The sequence below is a fragment of the Geotrypetes seraphini genome, chromosome 1 (genome assembly GCF_902459505.1).
Source record: "Geotrypetes seraphini chromosome 1, aGeoSer1.1, whole genome shotgun sequence".
In the NCBI taxonomy this organism is placed as follows: domain Eukaryota; kingdom Metazoa; phylum Chordata; class Amphibia; order Gymnophiona; family Dermophiidae; genus Geotrypetes; species Geotrypetes seraphini.
Genome location: NC_047084.1, coordinates 288353513 through 288370911, shown reverse-complemented (window position 1 = coordinate 288370911; position 17399 = coordinate 288353513). Strand labels below are relative to the sequence as shown.

At 42.4% G+C, this 17399-nt stretch overlaps 1 protein-coding gene across 3 annotated transcripts in view; it reads left to right on the top strand.

Annotated features, from left to right (window-relative positions):
* The window catches only part of HSPA12B (heat shock protein family A (Hsp70) member 12B), a 178322-nt gene that overhangs the window by 78697 nt on the left and 82226 nt on the right, over nt 1–17399 (top strand). For all 3 annotated transcript variants that reach the window (XM_033953251.1, XM_033953254.1, XM_033953259.1), the window contains 2 exons: nt 3559–3663; nt 5940–6056. In XM_033953251.1, coding sequence (XP_033809142.1) covers nt 3559–3663; nt 5940–6056 — 222 coding nt within the window. The remainder of the gene's footprint in view (nt 1–3558; nt 3664–5939; nt 6057–17399) is intronic.

The following is a 17399-nucleotide window of genomic DNA, read 5'->3' as shown; positions in this document are numbered from 1 at the left end:
GCCTCTCTGGCTGCCCTCTCCTGCCCGGTTATTAATGGTCGGAAAATACCATGAATGACTGGGACCGCGAATCGCCAACCGCGAATGACAGGGGGAGCACTGTATTTATAATGATCAAATATGATATTATGACTCCGGCACTCCGGCTGCCCTCTCCTACCTCTCCGGCTGCTCTTTCCTGTCTCCGCCACTAAAAACCGTATTTGCGATTTTTCAAGATTCGCGGGGGTTCCTGGAACGGAACCCCCCACGAATATCGGGGGAGTACTGTATAAGTGAAAATAATGTTTGTACAGTTTTGCTTCTATTCTTGCTTTACACTTAGTATATCATCTCAAGAAAATCCTACTGAGACACATTTTATTTCTGCTAAAAGTTCTGTAAATACTAATCCCCTCATTCTATAAATGGTGCCCAAATATAGGAGCACAGCTGGGCACACAGTTATAGAATAGGACCATTTACACATGTACAAGAGGGTGTTGAAAAGTTCTCAGCCCAGCTAAGAAGAGAATGACATGGATATGGTTCAATCAATGATCTAAAATGATGTCAGAACATAGAATTTTGTTTCTGCAAATTGCCACTTAACAAAATAAGATAGCACTCTTTTCAGCTGCAGTGGCAAAATAACGCTCAGAATTTAGGAAGTTGGTTGGTTGGGCAGGCAGAGAACTTTTCAGCACCCCCTCATAAACTGATTGACTTAATTGACAATAATTAGCATTAATTGGCTTTAACAAGCTCTAATTGACGGGGATTAGTAGTTAGTTACAGGTGTAACTGTTCTACGCTCCTATTCTACGTATAATCAGTGTGTTTAATTTCTATAGCATACAACTCTAAAGGGGACATGACCAAGGAAGGAGGTTGGGGGCATGCTTATCTTTTAAGTGCAGTTTTATAGAAGTTATGCACCTAAATGTCAATATTTAGGCACATCCAGTTTCTAATTTGACTGAATGTTCATAATGTTTAGAAAACACTTTTTTTTGTCTTTTTATGAGACCTCAGAACCACCACTCCTCCGTCCCACCAAGGTGTATATACGGGGAGTACAAGCAGTGAAATCCTCACCGGTCTCTTCAAAGTTTAAATACCATGCGTTTCTTAATCTGTTATTACTTAACTTAGTAATGGTGAAATCTTGTTTTTCATACGGACTGAACGGTAAGACCCGACATGTTTCACTGAAGTTTCATCAGGGGTCTACCCTAAAATAGATAAAATTATATGTGTTAATACCCCTCTCAAACCATTACTTGCTAATCTAAATACAACTTTAAATGGAAATAATTCCTGACTTACCACTACCACAGCCGTGCACCTCAAATCCATTAGTGTTGTGAGATGCCGGCCACGTCTCAAGGGCTCCATTTTATTCACCTTCCACTACAGGACCGCCCCTAGACGTGATAGGCTCAACCCGGAAGAAACCACCCCCTGCCCTTCTAGGGGGAAGGAACTCCCTGATGTTGCTAAAAAACTATATGTAACAATATATTGAAACAAACGACCCAGTTCAAAACATTGATGACCATTCAATTTCTAGGTTTAGCCCATGGGGAACCACCGTATTCAATCTATGAATCCATCTTTGCTCTTTCAAGTTCTGGAAAGAGAACTGAACTTGAAAGAGCAAAGATGGATTCATAGATTGAATACGGTGGTTCCCCATGGGCTAAACCTAGAAATTGAATGGTCATCAATGTTTTGAACTGGGTCGTTTGTTTCAATATATTGTTACATATAGTTTTTTAGCAACATCAGGGAGTTCCTTCCCCCTAGAAGGGCAGGGGGTGGTTTCTTCCGGGTTGAGCCTATCACGTCTAGGGGCGGTCCTGTAGTGGAAGGTGAATAAAATGGAGCCCTTGAGACGTGGCCGGCATCTCTTTCCAGAACTTGAAAGAGCAAAGATGGATTCATAGATTGAATACGGTGGTTCCCCATGGGCTAAACATTATGAACATTCAGTCAAATTAGAAACTGGATTTGAAAGATACATAGTTAAACACCTTAGAAACAATTCTAGTTTAATTGGTCAGATTTCTAAGGAAGTAATCAGCCTTTTTACACAAGTATTTAGGCATAAGCATTTACATCTGTTTTTTCTTCTGGGGATCTTACCAGATACTTGTGACATGGGTTGGCCACTATTGGAAACAGGATACTTGGCTTGATGGACCTTTGGTCTGTCCCAGTATGGCAGCTGTTATGCTCTTACTGTATATTCTTATCGATAACTAAAAGCTACTTTGTGAAGTTAATTCAAGTTTGTCCTGTCTTCAAGAATTTTGTCATTTGGTTTGTCTTTTTTGTAATTTTACCTTTTTTTATAATTTTGTACATCGCTTAGCAAATCGAATAGGTTCATAGACAACCTCGCGAAAGACAAAGGCGCGCGCCGACAACTGAGCGCAAGACGGAGGCGCACGCCGAAGAAAATTACAGTTTTTAGGGGATCCGACGGGGGGGGGGGTTTGTTGGGGAGCCCCCCCAGTTTACTTAATAGAGATCGCGCCGACGTTATGGGGGGTTTGGGGGGGTTGTAACCCCCCACATTTTACTGTAAACTTAACTTTTTCCCTAAAAACAGGGAAAAAGTGAAGTTTTCAGTAAAATGTGGGGGGTTACAACCCCCCCAAACCCCCCCCCATAACGCCCCCACAACACGGCGCGATCTCTATTAAGTAAGGTGGGGGTTCCCCCCCACGCCCCCCCCCGTCGGAGCCCTAAAAACAGTAATTTTCTGCGGTGCGCACCCCCGCACTGCGCTCAATTGTCTGAGCGTGCCTTTGTCCCAGCGCGCTTTTGACCTGACACCAACCGAATAAGCGATTCATCAAATACTAATAAACTTGAACTTGTTAATAAATGTGTTTAAACTTACGGTAAGGATGTCTAGCCTTTGTAGATTGGCTCAACATGATAACCTGAACTTCAAACCTCAGTTTATATTCTAGACAACATTTTTCCCTCTTTAGGGGGGAAGAAAAAATGCTGCCTCAGTTTACATAAATTCGGATGGGTTTATATTCAAGTACATATTGTAAATTCAACAAATATTATACCCAAAGTAAAACAGTGCTATTATACCACATTTACTTCATAAATAGATCCTATTTTATTGTTTGTGTAGGACTCTCTGACATTTTTAGTGCATTGCATTGTTAGCCGCTGTAACACTGTTTATCGTCTCTGTACAGTACACAACTGTGTTGCCATTTTGGCCACCCAGCAGTATATCAAGTTTTATTAAAGATAAGGAAACGCACACTTAGGGCTCCTTTTATCAAGCTGCGCTAGCGTTTTAACGCGCGTAATACCATGCGCTAAAACGCCGGCCACACTAGCCGCTACCGCCTCCCTTGAGCAGGTGGTAGTTTTTAGGCCAGCGCGGGGGTTAACGCGTGCTGAAATGTCGCGCACGTTAACCCCGCAAGCGCGGCTTGATAAAAGGAGCCCTTAATTATCATAAGAGTGTGATGACGTACACTAGCATTTTGTATTATACTGCATTCCCAGTTAGAATTGATAGTTTTTCACTTGTTATTGTAGGATCTCACTATGAAGACAGAGCTGGAAGCCATAAATGGGAAGAAAATACAGGCCTTAGAGGTGTTTGCACATGCTCTCCGCTTCTTCAGACAGCATGCTGTCCAGGTACCAAACTGATTGACTTATTTATTTATTTCAATTTTTATCCCGTTCTCCCAGAAGCTCAGAATGGGTTACAAGTAGACATTCACAATCGTTTGAAAACAGACTAGTCATGACAACAAATAGGTTACAGTAGACAATAACAGAGCTTATTCTAGAGACCAGACTGGTCATAGTGAAGAGTACTAGGAGAAGTATATTGAGGAGGCAGTTTTTAATGGCCCGATTGGCGGAAGAGGAAGGTCTTTACTGCTCTGCGGAAAGTCATTAGTGAGTCTAGCAACCTGATCTGTGTGGGTAGTTGGTTTCATAGCTGAGGTAGGAAATGGCTGTAGGATCTTTTGTACGCCGTACTCATTCGGAGGGATCTACCTGCGGGAATGCTGACTTCTCATTGAAATTTAAATTTCAGGATATCTGCAAAATGCATTCTTTTGGGGTTACTTCCTTTGGGATTCACAGGGTCTAATATTGGGGGGTGGGGCACAGTGGTTAAAGCTACAGCATTAGCACCCTGGGGTTGTGGGTTCAAACCCACATTACTCCCTGTAATCCCAGGCGAGATACCCAATCTCCCCCCTCCCCCATTGCCCCAAGTACATTAGATAGATTGTGAGCCCACCAGGATAGACGGAAAAATGCTTGAGTACCTGAACCATTCTGAGCTCCCCTGGAAGAACGGTATAGAAAATTGAATAAATAAATAAATGTTTAACTATGTTGACCAGCATTGGCACTAGTACTTAACTTTATTCTTATATCTTCTTTAAATTTAACTAGCATCACATCTGACTGAAGACTGTACCAGCATAACTTATCTATTTAACAGCTGCATATTGCCTCTAAATATATAAGTGCCAACTTTGCTTTTATCCCTTCTAGTGCCAGCTGCTTTTTCAAAGGATAAGATTTGGCTGGTTAGCAAATCAAATGGTCCAAAGTATATGGTAAAGGGAGAGATAGCAGTGGAGCAGGTAGTGCAGACACTACAGTGTCTGGAATGGATATTCAATTTCCTTGGGTATACTTGGCTTCCAAGTACCAAAGCGATGCAAAGAGATAGAAAGCTGTAGGTAGATACAGTAACAAGGGGGAGACACTGGGTAATATGAATGAATGAAATCTAAATAAAAGAAAGTGAAAAGGAACAAATCAATGTTGGAGCTGGATATAGTGGAGGAGGTGAAGAAAACAGATGGAGAGAAAACATGACAAATTGACAGGAGATCTTTGGAAAGAGAATGAAAAGAAGACAGAAAGCAATAACTACCATGTTGCCTCGAAAAAAAAGACCTACCCTGAAAATAAGCCCTAGCATGATTTTAAAAGATGCTCCTAATATAAGCCCTACCCCCAAAATAAGCCCTAGTTAAGATCGACCCCTGAAGGCACCCTGACACTCCCCAATTCCATCCCTGACAATAGTGCTGGCCGATTTGCCAATCATCCCTCCTTCCTCTCCTCCACCCCATTTCTTCCTTTTTGCTTTCTCACTCTCCCCCCCCCCACCATGTGCAGCATCTTTCCTCACTTCTCACCCATCCCCTTGTGCAGCAGCTACCGAGGCCTCCCAAAACAGTGGCAGCACTCTGAACGGGCTGCTTTGCAGCCTTCCCTGCAAGTGACATGGCAAAGACATGACAAAGCCTTCCCCCAACGGGGAAGGCCACAAAGCAGCCCATTCAGAGCACTATCACCGCTGCTGTTGTGGAGGCTTTTGGAATAGAGATATGTCAGGCTCATGGTGAGAGGATTAGTGGGGTTCTGCTGCACAGAGGGATGGAAGGGATAGAAAGACACTGCAGAGGGAAGGCCAGCCTTTGCGGGGAAGGCTGTAAAGCAGCCCGTTCAGAGCATTGCCGCTGTTTTTGGAGACCTTGGGAGCTGCACAAGGGGATGGGTGAACGGTGAGGAAAGATGCTGCACATGGGGGGGGGAGGGAGACAAAGGAAAGAGGAAGAATTGGAGTGGAGGAGAGGAAGGGAGAGATGATTATTGTACATGAAAAAAATAAGACATTCCCTGAAAATAAGCCCTAGTGCATTTTTTGGAACACAAATTAATATAAGATCCTGTCTTATTTTCGGGGAAACAGTAGATATTAGGGTCAACACAATTAGAAAAATTAAAAGTGGCCAGACATCCCTAGTCTGCAAACTGAAAGTTTGCCTACTGCTGGGGCTGGTCACTACCTATATTATAAATATTTGTTTTCATCTTTATTGTGCTTTGCATGTAGTGCAACTTAACTTTTGTATATATTGCTCTTCTTTTCAAAGGAACTCCAGGATCAATGTCCCTCTCTTCCTGAGAAAGATGCCGTGAGATGGGTGATCACTGTGCCGGCTATCTGGAAGCAGCCTGCAAAGCAGTTTATGAGGGAAGCTGCATATCTGGTGAGACTATTCCGTTCCTTATTTAATATATTTAAATGAAAACTTGTTTGGGTTGAAATCATTGTCTAAACATGTCCTGATAAATCCAAGTACTCGTATGCAATTTACAAACACAAAACAATGCTGAAACTGCAATTCTTGATTTGTTCTTCTTAATTAATAATTATAATAGATATAAACGTGGCACCTTTTATGCAAATGTCTTTGTTGTATTCTACCATTTTAGCATTGCAAAATAAAGTTCGCAAATACAAAGTCATTGGCTGTTCACTAAAAATGAAGTAGCTGCTAGCATACTTTACCCTAAATAAGGCATTCCTGGAGATCAGGTCTAGGCTTCGTTAGGATTTACATGCAGTGGTGTGCCTACTTTGGTTGCCACCTGGAGGAGATCACCCCTCCCCCTCCTCCAGGTAGTAAGTAAGTGCATGGGTCATTCACTGAGCTTCAGTCTATATGCGCATGGACCATTGGCTCTGCCGCCTTGTTCAAGGGCAGGACCAGGAGAGTCAATAGCCACTCACATGTAGACTGCAGCTCCAAAAATGTTCCATGCACCCCCTTAACTACTTGCACCTGGGGTAGACCTATGATCCCACCCTTTGTACGCCACAGTTTGCATGTAAGTTACAAAATACAGCCAGAAAAAACCCAAAAATTACCAATAATACCAAATAATCCAAATACAAAAAATTGGTAATGTCCTATCTAGGCACTGAAGTCTGAATCTTCAAAGGCATGGCCCAAGCACCACCAATAGGTCCTAAAATAAGGCCACAGGAAATGAAGCAAACTACAATGCACTAGTCAGTACGGGCTAGATTTTCCCTCACGATGACCAATAGCCACTGGTTTCTAGAACAAGATTGCATTGCAGAAAGGGAAAATTATGGACTTTTGGGAAGATGATTGTTGTAACAATTGTAAAATTAATTCTAGTACTTTTCTGCATTTCTTTCTTGAGTGCCCTAAGTTGCAATCACTATGCACTGAGGCTTTTGTAAGCCATAAGGATCAACCTAGCCATCAATAGACTGGAAATAGGCCCCCTGATATTCAGCAGGGTTTTATCCACTGAATATCGAACTCGCCGGCTAGACCGATGGCTGGCTATGTTATGCAACATAGCCAGTCACTGCCGATTTTCATTGGCTGGCCAGCTTAGGCATGTGGCCAGATTGACCTATTCATAAAGCAGGTCTATCTGTGGCCATTTTGCCTTAGCAAGCCAGCTGATGAAAATCAACTTGGTCAGCTAAGTGCAAGCTGCCAAACTTTGCCCTGGATATTCAATGCCAAATATCCAAGATCACCACAGTCCTTGGGAGGTAGCCAGACTGAATATCAGACCCCATGTATATTGCTCCTAGTTGAAGCATGGATATTAGAGGCCCTAGGGGACCCTGTTTTTTCAGCTTCACTTTATCCAGCTGGCCATTTTTCTGGTTTAGAAGGTTAAATTACAGACGAAGGTGGCTCTGGAGCCACCAACAAGTTCAAAATGGTACATTCTGATGCTTGAAAAAGACACCAGGGTAACCATGGCAGTGATTAAAAGAACAAGATTAGAGATGAACAATACTGTGAAGTATGGCAGCTGTTCAGGATTTTCTGGACCATGTCTACTACAGGACACAGTAGAGGAGCAGCAAAGGCCATGAATTGAAGGGGGTATGGGGAAAGGGAATGACACTGAGGAAGGACAATGTAAAACCAGTCCAAAAAAAGGCATAACAGACAAAAGAACATAAGCATTGCCCTAGTGCAGGGGTAGGCAATTCCGGTCCTCAAGAGCTGGAGCCAGGTCAGGTTTTCAGGATATCCACAATGAATATGTATGAGATGGATTTGCATATACTGCCTCCTTGAGATTGAAGAGCCAGCTGTTGACGGCCTCCACTAACAGACCACTCGACACTCTTTTATGCTGGTTTGAATAATATAAATTTAATAATAAATCAGTAACAGCTTACAAGAATAAATCTTACAGCATACAGATTAATAGAGCATACACCAGTCTGGCCAGTCTGATGGAGAACCTCAGGTTGGTTCTAATCCTATGGTTCAGGGAGCTCTTCTTATATGTTTCTGACAGCTCTGGCCCACGTTGGTGCATGTTACATTTCACATTTTCATTGGTTAATTACATTCATCATAATACTTATTAATCTATTGATTGGTTAGTATAATGAGTGATACTGTGTGTCACACCTTTTTCTAGAACTACTCTGCTTTCCCGTAAATGTCCTGTTAATATCCCAAGATCTCCTTCTTGAACACCTGGGCCTAACAGTTTTTAGCTTTGTGGTTGACTTTCTTAAGTTTCACATCCTTATTCTTATGATGCTTTTAACACCTGGCCATGCTGACTTGGGTGGAAGGTAGATTTTCACAAGAATTGTTATTTGCCTTCTGTTTGACCTTGCTCTTCTCCGAAAAGCAGAAGTGTGCCTTTCAGAGCTGACAGCTTTTAGTCAGAGTGTGTCTTCAGCCATTTTAAGCCTTTAACTATGTTGGCCTGTTTCTGCTATATTGGGGATTCTAAGGGGTCTTTCTTTGTCTAGTGCCATTGAGGACTTCTCTACACCTGCACACATCTGCACAGGACTTCATTTTCTCCCCTTCCTTCCTCAAGATGCAAATCTATCTCATGCATATTTATTGTGGATATCCTGAAAACCTGGTTCTCGAGGACTGGAATTGCCTACCCCTGCCCTAGTGGAACAAACTGAAGGCCTTTTAAGCCCACTATCATGTTTCTAACAGTGGCCAACCCAGGTCATTTGGTCTCTCTTTCCATAGAATGGAAAAGTCTCTGGTGGGTTTAAAGAAGTTCTCCCCGTGGAACTGGGTTACATGTTCTCTCAGGGATTCCACAGCTGGCATTGTGCTTGTTGCAGCTTTCCGGGTCTTGCTGTGTCTTGTCAGGTAGAAACCGACGTTTCAGCCACCATGCTGTGACCAACTGACTTTCACAACAAAATTCAAATTGGTGGACTAGCCTGCTCCCAATCAGGTCAGTGAACCCACTATTTACAAAGACAAACTGTAGACCTCACAGCATACCCTGAAGAAAGCCACAGCATGGTGGCTGAAACATCGGTTTCTACCTGACAAGATGCAATGAAACCCAGAAACCTGCAACAAGTATAACCTATAACTTTTTTTAAACTTGATTTTATCTTAGACTTTTACTTTTGTGCTCTAACTTTATGTATAATTATCCTATGTTCTCACAACCAGTGGTGTAGCCATCGGTGGTGTTGCCCAACCGTTTTGAACTCGGGCCCACCCAGCAGTGGCACAGCTGTGATATGGCTGGCAGGGATCCCCAAGCCCCACCAGCTGAAGACTCCCAGCATCTTCCCACCCCCCACCCCCAACTTCATTCCCCCAACTCCACTCTTAACGCCACTCCCCCTCCATTCCCCCAACTCCCTCGTACCTTGCCTTAATTACATGATCTTCCACTTCAGGTAATTAAGGCAAGCAATGTGCTCGATTTTAAGAAAAAATGGGATAAGCATGTGGGTTCACTTCGTGGAAGTGCTTGGGGAGGGGGGTCCTTAGAGTGGGAGACTTGTTGGGCCAGTAGCCCTTTTCTGCCGTCATATTCTATGTTTCTATGTACCTTTTTTAAATCCCTAAGTTCTTTACTGGGAGTGAGCAGCGACTCATATCTGCTGTGTGCGCCAGCCCTGAGCCTTCTCTTTGATGCAACTTCCTATTCATGGTACCAGGAAGCTATGTTAGAGGGAAGACTTAGGGATAGCATGAGAAGCAGGAATGAGTTACTGCTCACCGTCGGCAAAGAACTGAAAGACTTAAAGGTACTGAGGGTTGAGGGAGTGTAGTTAAGAAAATCCCAATTGCCTGGAGGGAGGGGGAAGAGGGGGCAGGGAGAATTGCCAGGCAAGGGGCAGCCTTCTGGCTATTCCCTTGTTCTCAGGTGGAGGGCTCAAATTTAAATTTATCTAATGCTCCTCTGAAGTAGTTCAGATTAGTTTTAGGAAAGGTGTACTTTGATGTAACAAAACAAATTGATAGATTAGAGACAAATAGTGCCAAAATCAAAGTAAGGTTGTTGCAAAAATTTGACATCCATTTAAAAATGTTTGTTATGAAGCAATCATACATGCCAAAAGATATTTTTATTCTGCTAAGATTGCTTCTGCAGCAAATGGCTCAAAACTAGTTATTTTTTTGTTGGAAAGCAGATACCGTAACATCTGTTTCTGCTTTAGGTATGGTTGAGTCTCTATTAACATTATGTAATCAGTTAACAAATATTTTCCAAAATAAAATTAAACAGTTACAGCAGCATTTTCAACTAAAAGCTGTGCTGCCTTGCCCACTGGAAGTTCAGATGGTCAGTTAGTAGACTTAATATGGGATACATTTTCTCTTGTAGATCCAAGGCAGCTGGAGGCTACATTGAAAATGCTGTAGAAAATATTTCTTCACTCAACATGTAATTAAACTCTGGCATTTCTTTGCCGAAGAATGAGGTGAAATCAGTTAGCTTAGCGAGGTTTAAAAAAGGTTAACATAATTTCCTAAAAGTGAAGTCCAGATGCCATTATTGAGGGCTTGGGGAAATCCACTGCTTATTCCTAGGATAAACGGCATAAAATCCATTTTACTGCTTGGGATCTAGCTAGATACTTGGGACCTAGGTTGGCCACTTTTGGAAACAGGATGCTGGGCTTGATGGTCCTTTGGTCTGTTCCAGTATGACAATTCTTATGTACAAATAGTTATAGACCTAATCACCGGGATGTCCAAGTTCTAATTTTCAAAACAGTTTTCTGGACATCTCCAGACATGTAGCGAGGCATCTTAGCCACTGTGCGTCCATAGTTTGAGGGGGTATGCTGGAGGCATGATTTGGACAGGCTTTGGGCATGCTTAACACTTGGACGTTCTGAGGCGACAATCCAACATTTCCCAGAACGTCCAGGATGGAATTTAGATGTTCAGCGCTACACCTGTTTTAGAAGCGGATTCTACAAATGGCACCAGTATAGATGGCCACCTAAAAAACAGCCACTGGTGTGTCAATCACGCATCGGTGCCATTTGTAGAATCACAGCTTTGTGAAAGGTAGGCGCCGGAAATGTAGGCCAGGGTTTTCAAGACCTATATTTCCGGCACCGACCTTTCTTGTGCATTTCAGCTACGGAGACACTTTATAATGCCTAATGCCACTTCTGGTGTTACAAGATTTAGTGACTCTTGGCGTGACAAATCATCTGTTTGTTTTACTGTATTTTTCAACATTTTTTGTGACATATGTTCTTTTCCCTTTTCTACCATGGACCCCTGATGAAGGTTGTCCGAAACACGGACCGTGTTGGGTCCCTTGTTTGGTAAAAAGGTTTTTAAATATACTTTAGTTGTCACAATAAATTTTGCCTACATCGTTGTACATTTCTGCAGTTTCGGTTTGTTTGTTCCTCACTTCTGGTGTTAGCCACACCTACAGTGGTGTTAGGCGCCATTACCATAGCTGCGATGCAGGCACTTTTTTTTTTTGGCAGTGGTAGGCACCTACATTTTTTCATAGCCACTTTTTTTAAACAGCATTTTGCATTTAAATTAGGCACCTGTAGGGCGTCTTCCGGCACCTCACCTAAGACACCGTTTATAGAATATGGACCTAAGGGCTCCCATGCTAATCAGTTAGCACACAGCAATGTAGCTGCGCTAATCGATTAGTGCTGGGCATAATTACTCTCCACCCCAGCACTAAAAAATAAAAAGTATTTTTTATCACATGGGAGGCACATGCTGATCCAGAAAATCTACCACAGGAGACCTGAGCGCACTCCAGAATAGTGCTTTTTAGCCTGTGGTAAGCACACAGTGTTTACTCCAGCTTAGTAAAAGGGTCCCAATGGCAGAATAATGGTCTTTTGACGTATTAGACCTCATGATAGTCAATTTCCCACCAAAAGGGAGTGTGACGAGCGGAAGGGGGAGGAAGCAGGGGAAGCTGCCCTCAGGCTGGGAAAGGTGCATGAGCCAAAGCTCTGTCTGTGTCTATTATTTCAACCACATCACGCGTGCCAGCCAGTGGGAGTAGCCTGGTGGATGCAGAAAGAATGAGCAAGGGAAAGGAGCTTTGCTCCCACCTGATGGTAAAGCACAGATAAATACAAGAGACCATTTACCCTAGCACAATGCTTCTTAGCCCTCTCCTGGAGGCACATCAAGACAGTTGAGCTTTCAGGATTAGCGCAATGAATAGGCATTGGATATGTTTACATATTCACTTGGAAATCCTGAAAACCCAAAGAACTAGACACATCTCAAGGAGAGGGGTGAGAAGCATTAACAGTATAACTTGGAATGATATTGGTATTACCACTTTAGTAAGACTTACACATGGTTTCAGTAACGCCATTTCTTGTTTTGTTTTTTTCTCTAGGACTAATGAGAATGTAGTAGAATCATTCCAGCACAAATAGTACACTTCCAACACAATATTTTTCTAACTGTACATTTTAGTTCTGTGTTAGCAAGAGAGGAAATATTTGTTTATCCAGGGCGAGTTACATATTAACATACAAAATAAGACATTAACATTTGCCGTGCAAATCAATACAAAAACATACTATAACAAATTACATACTTACATTTAAAATCAAATTGCATATGACATATATGTAGCATCAACGATGAATATCATTTAAGGCAAAAACTGGCGAAACCCTAACATACATCAAAATATAAAATTATATAAGGCATTCAAGATGCCTCAATGACAGACATCATTACACCAGATAAAACAGACCAGACCATCGAACACCTCCGTGACCAGCACTCAGTAGTCATCACTCCTCCCTCAGCCTAACTCAGACCCTATATTTCATCTTACAGAACAGCTGGGAAGTACAGCCTGAATATTTGGGAGAGGGCTTATAAGAAGCCCAAGAGACCAAAACCTGTTAAAGCAGCATCACAGTTAGAGACAGTTGGCTATCAACTGTTAAGCCACAAATTGTGAACTATAAATAAAATACATAATCATTGCCATACTGGGACCAATCAAAGGTCTATCAAACCCAGCATCCTGTTTCCAACAGTGGTCAATCCAGGTCATAAGTATCTGGCAAGATCCCAAAAGAGTGAAATAGATAAGCAGTTGTTTTTCCCAAGTCCGCATTAGTAATGGTTTATGGACGTTGCCCAAACCTTTTGTAAACCCTGCTACACTAACTACTTTTACAACATTCTCCAGCAACAAATTGCAGAGCTTAATTACACATTAAGGGGCTGATCCTACATATGGCATCTAAATTGGCCAGCACCTAGAAAAATGGTGGCTGCCTCATGTCAGTCACACTTAGGCGCTATTTACAGAAACGCAGCTAGCAATACCTATTTCAAATCTTAGGCACCTGAAATGTAGGCAAGGGTTTTAAAGGCCTACATTTCAGGCACCTAAGTTTTTTGTGAATCATGCTTAGGGGGCGCCTAAGTCGCACTCCACCCATAAAAACACCCACTTAGGGCACCTATCTTTTAGAGAATCAGATAGGTGCCTACTGCCCAATTAAATGTATTTTACCGGTTAATGAGGCTATTAAGGGTATTTTGCCAATTGAGTTAGGTGCCTAAGAGGCAGCAAAAAAATTGGCGCCAACTAGTGCAGCACTAAGCACAATTTTATAAAAGGAAGGAGCAGTGGCGTAGTGAAGGTGAGAGGTGCCTGAGGCAGTGGCTCCTCTCCCCCGCCTATGTCTCAGCTCCTTCCCTCGTGGTGGTCAACAATGTTCAAGTTCAATTTATTTAATATACCGCAAATATAAAACCAAAGGTAAATCTAAGCGGTTTACAATAAAAGTTAAAAATAAATAAATGTAAAAATTAAATAGGGTAGGGAACAAAAAATAAAACATAAAATACAACTAAACCATCAAACCATCAAAGAAATATGAGGAAAGGAGGGAGTCGGCAGGTTACAATAGAGCAAAAAAAAAAGGTTGGGGAAAGGGAAGGAATGAACAATATGGTAGGGGAGAAAACTAAAGTTTGTTCTGCCCACACTAGTTGACATAAAGCCAAAAATGGAACTTTAGAGAAAAGTTACCTAGAAAATTAAGAACAGAAAGCCAAGGCGAAGTAGTATGGGGCTCATAATCGAAAGAGAAAAACGTCCAAAAACCGGCCTAAGTCGGCACTTGGACGAACATTTCTCAAAAACGTCCAAGTGCCGATAATAAAAACGGATTTTGGACATATTTCTAAACGACCTAGGCCTTTATATTGCCGCTGAACGACCCAAGCTAAATGGGACATTTCGGGAGGCGTGTCGAGGGCGGGAGTTGGGCGGGACGTGGGCCGGCTTAGACTTAGTCGTACAGCATTTATAACCGAAAGTTTTACAACAGAGTCTAGACGGAACTTGGACATTGTGACTTAGACCCACCTAAAGTCACCAGATAAGCACTGCAAACACATAAAACAGACCCACACACACTACCTCAGTGATCACCAACCCTCCCCCACCCCCATAAAAATGTTAATCATAACTTTAAAATTCAGCCTCCAGACCATCATCACCTGGCTGCCTGGCATAGGAAAGCCTAGTCGTCCAGCCCAGAAGCAGCTTAAGTCGTCTTGAGGGTGGGTTAGGGACTCATGGAGAGGAGGACCCATGCCCATAAGCCCCTGTAATCACTGCATTGATCCTTAAACATGTGCACTCCCCTATACACCCCCAAAACCTTTTTGTACTGGCATATAAGTGCTCCTGCAGCCATAAGGGCTATTGGGGTGGTAGATACGTGGGTCTAAGGGATGCAGGAGGTGGTTTGCGGGGCTCATCATGACCTATAAGGGAGCTGTAGGGAGGAGAAGACATGGCACCCTTTTTGTGAAGTTCACAGCAGTGCCCTGTAAGGTACCCCACTATTTAAGTGGCATGTCTGGGTGTGCAGTCCATCACTTTGCAGACCCCTCCCACGTCCAACAGGGCTTGTTCTAGGCGTTTTTGACTTGGACGGAAAGTTTGACGGAAATGTGGTATAAAGATAGACGATTTAGTGGCTTGGACGTTCAGATCGGCAGGACATATAATTAGACGATTTTCGAAACGAAAAAAAAGTTGGACGTATCTTTCGAAAATGTGTCTTAAGCTGTTTATTTACTTTGTACCACTTGCAAGATGGACGTAAATGGACTTAGACGTCCCTTTCGATTATACCCCTCCACGCCTTTAATTGTGTCTTGAAATTTGCGAATCATCTTTCTGAACGGAGATAAAAAGGCAGAGAATTCCAGAACGTGGCACCCGGAAGTGACATCAGCAAGAGAGCTGACGGGGTCGCAAAGAGCACATTGTTGCTGCTGCAATCAGCAACTTCAATTAGAGGTATGGGGGAAGAGAAGGGGGGCACACACATGGAGGGGAGGAATGGGAAGAGATGAGGGGGAGCAGAGAGGAGGTGGGGTGCTGGCGCCCCCACCAATATGGAGCCTGGGGTGGACCGCCCCACTCGCCCTTCCCTTACTACGCCACTGTATAGAATCATGCTTAGCACTGCCTAAGCGGCCTTAGGTGTTGCTAGGCATCCTAACTTTTAGGCACATCGTATTTATGCTAGGACTTTCTTAGCTTAAATGCCTGTGCCTAAGTAAAAAACACGACCAGGATCCACTCCCTAACCACACCCACTTTTTACTATACATTTTGGACTTGGCACACACTACATTAGGCACCCAACTTTCAGTTAACTAATTAACACCAATTTGACTAGGCATACCGATGTAGGGCCTAACTTTAGGCAGACTTTATATAATTTGGGGGTAAGTGAAGAAATATTTTCACTGGTTTGTTTTAAATGTACTGCTTAGTAACTTCATGACGTGCTCCCTAGTCCTTGTATTTTGACAAATGTTTTGGAGCAAGTGGTCTTGTTTCATTTGATTGGCTTCCTGGATTTCATAGGATCCCCATCAGCATGGATTCAGGAAGTCCCATAGTACGGAGACTTCATTGCTTTTTACTGTGGATATTATTCATCTCAGTTTTGACCAAGGTGAGCGTTTTCTATGGGTATCACTTGATAATAGTACTGCCGTTGATACTTGGAATCATTTAGTTCTTTGACTTGGCTGACAGCAAAAGGATTAAGAGGGACTGTTTTAGAATGGTTTCAGTTCTGTTTGTCTGGGAGAATAAGTAAATATGCGTTAACTGACTTTTCTACAGATTTTCTCCTTATGGTTACATGTGTGCCTCAACACTGATGTTGATTTTGGTGAGGTTAGACTACCGTAATTCATTGTTTTATGGTATGCCTATGACCCTTTTAAGGCTTTTCAGCATGTTCAGAACTCAACAGCCTATTTGCTAATGGGCTTGCCTTGTTTTGAGCATGGTAATGGTTATCTTTATTTTATATACCGGCTTTTCTCTGCAGATATCAAAGCAGTTTACAATACATTGAATGGTAGGCAGGTACTCTAAATAATTTCCCTATCTGTCCCATTGGGCTCACAATCTAACACTCCAAACGAAGATCAGATTTGTCCATGCACTCATATTCTCAAGACAGAAAGAACATTGACTCATTTGAGCTTTGGAGCTGGAGAAGGATTTTAGGTGTGCCGTGGACTTTCAGAAGAACTAACAAATCGATTTTGGAAGAGATAAAACCATCTATGTCACTCGAAGCCCAAATGATGAAGTTACAATTATCTTATTTTGGTCACACCATCAGAAGAGAGAAAGCACTGGCGAAGGACATCATGTTTAAAAAGATCAAAGGAACCAGGTGAAGAGGGCGACCTGCAATCAGATTGCTGAACACATTGAAAACAACCATGTGGATATGATGCTGGAGGACATTTCCGGACTAGCACAAAACCGATTTCTTTTTAGATCCACAATTCATCAACTTGCAAGGACTCAAGCATGAGTCGATGGCACCTAACAACAACAACAACTAGTGTTTTGGAATCTTATATTTTAGATTCTTTGTATGATTTTTCATTCTCTGATGGGTGATGCTCCTTTTTATTTCACTGGCACTTTTAAACTTTATGTTGCCTCCGCATGATATGTTGAAACGATATATGGTAGAAATATTGGGAATTTCAGAAGAACTGCTGCCGCCGTTTACCCAGATCTACTATTTGCCTATACGAAGGGAAGAAGGACAACATCCAAAATCACAGGAATTACCAAATGACCAAAAGTTATTAGACATTTCGACAATCTTGGAACAGTCAGACAGGGAAACCGCGACACCAGCAACTCTACTCCTTACAGTTGCCTTGGCACCAGATAAACAATGGTTATTAAGACTTTACTTTAAAAATAAATTAAAAGAA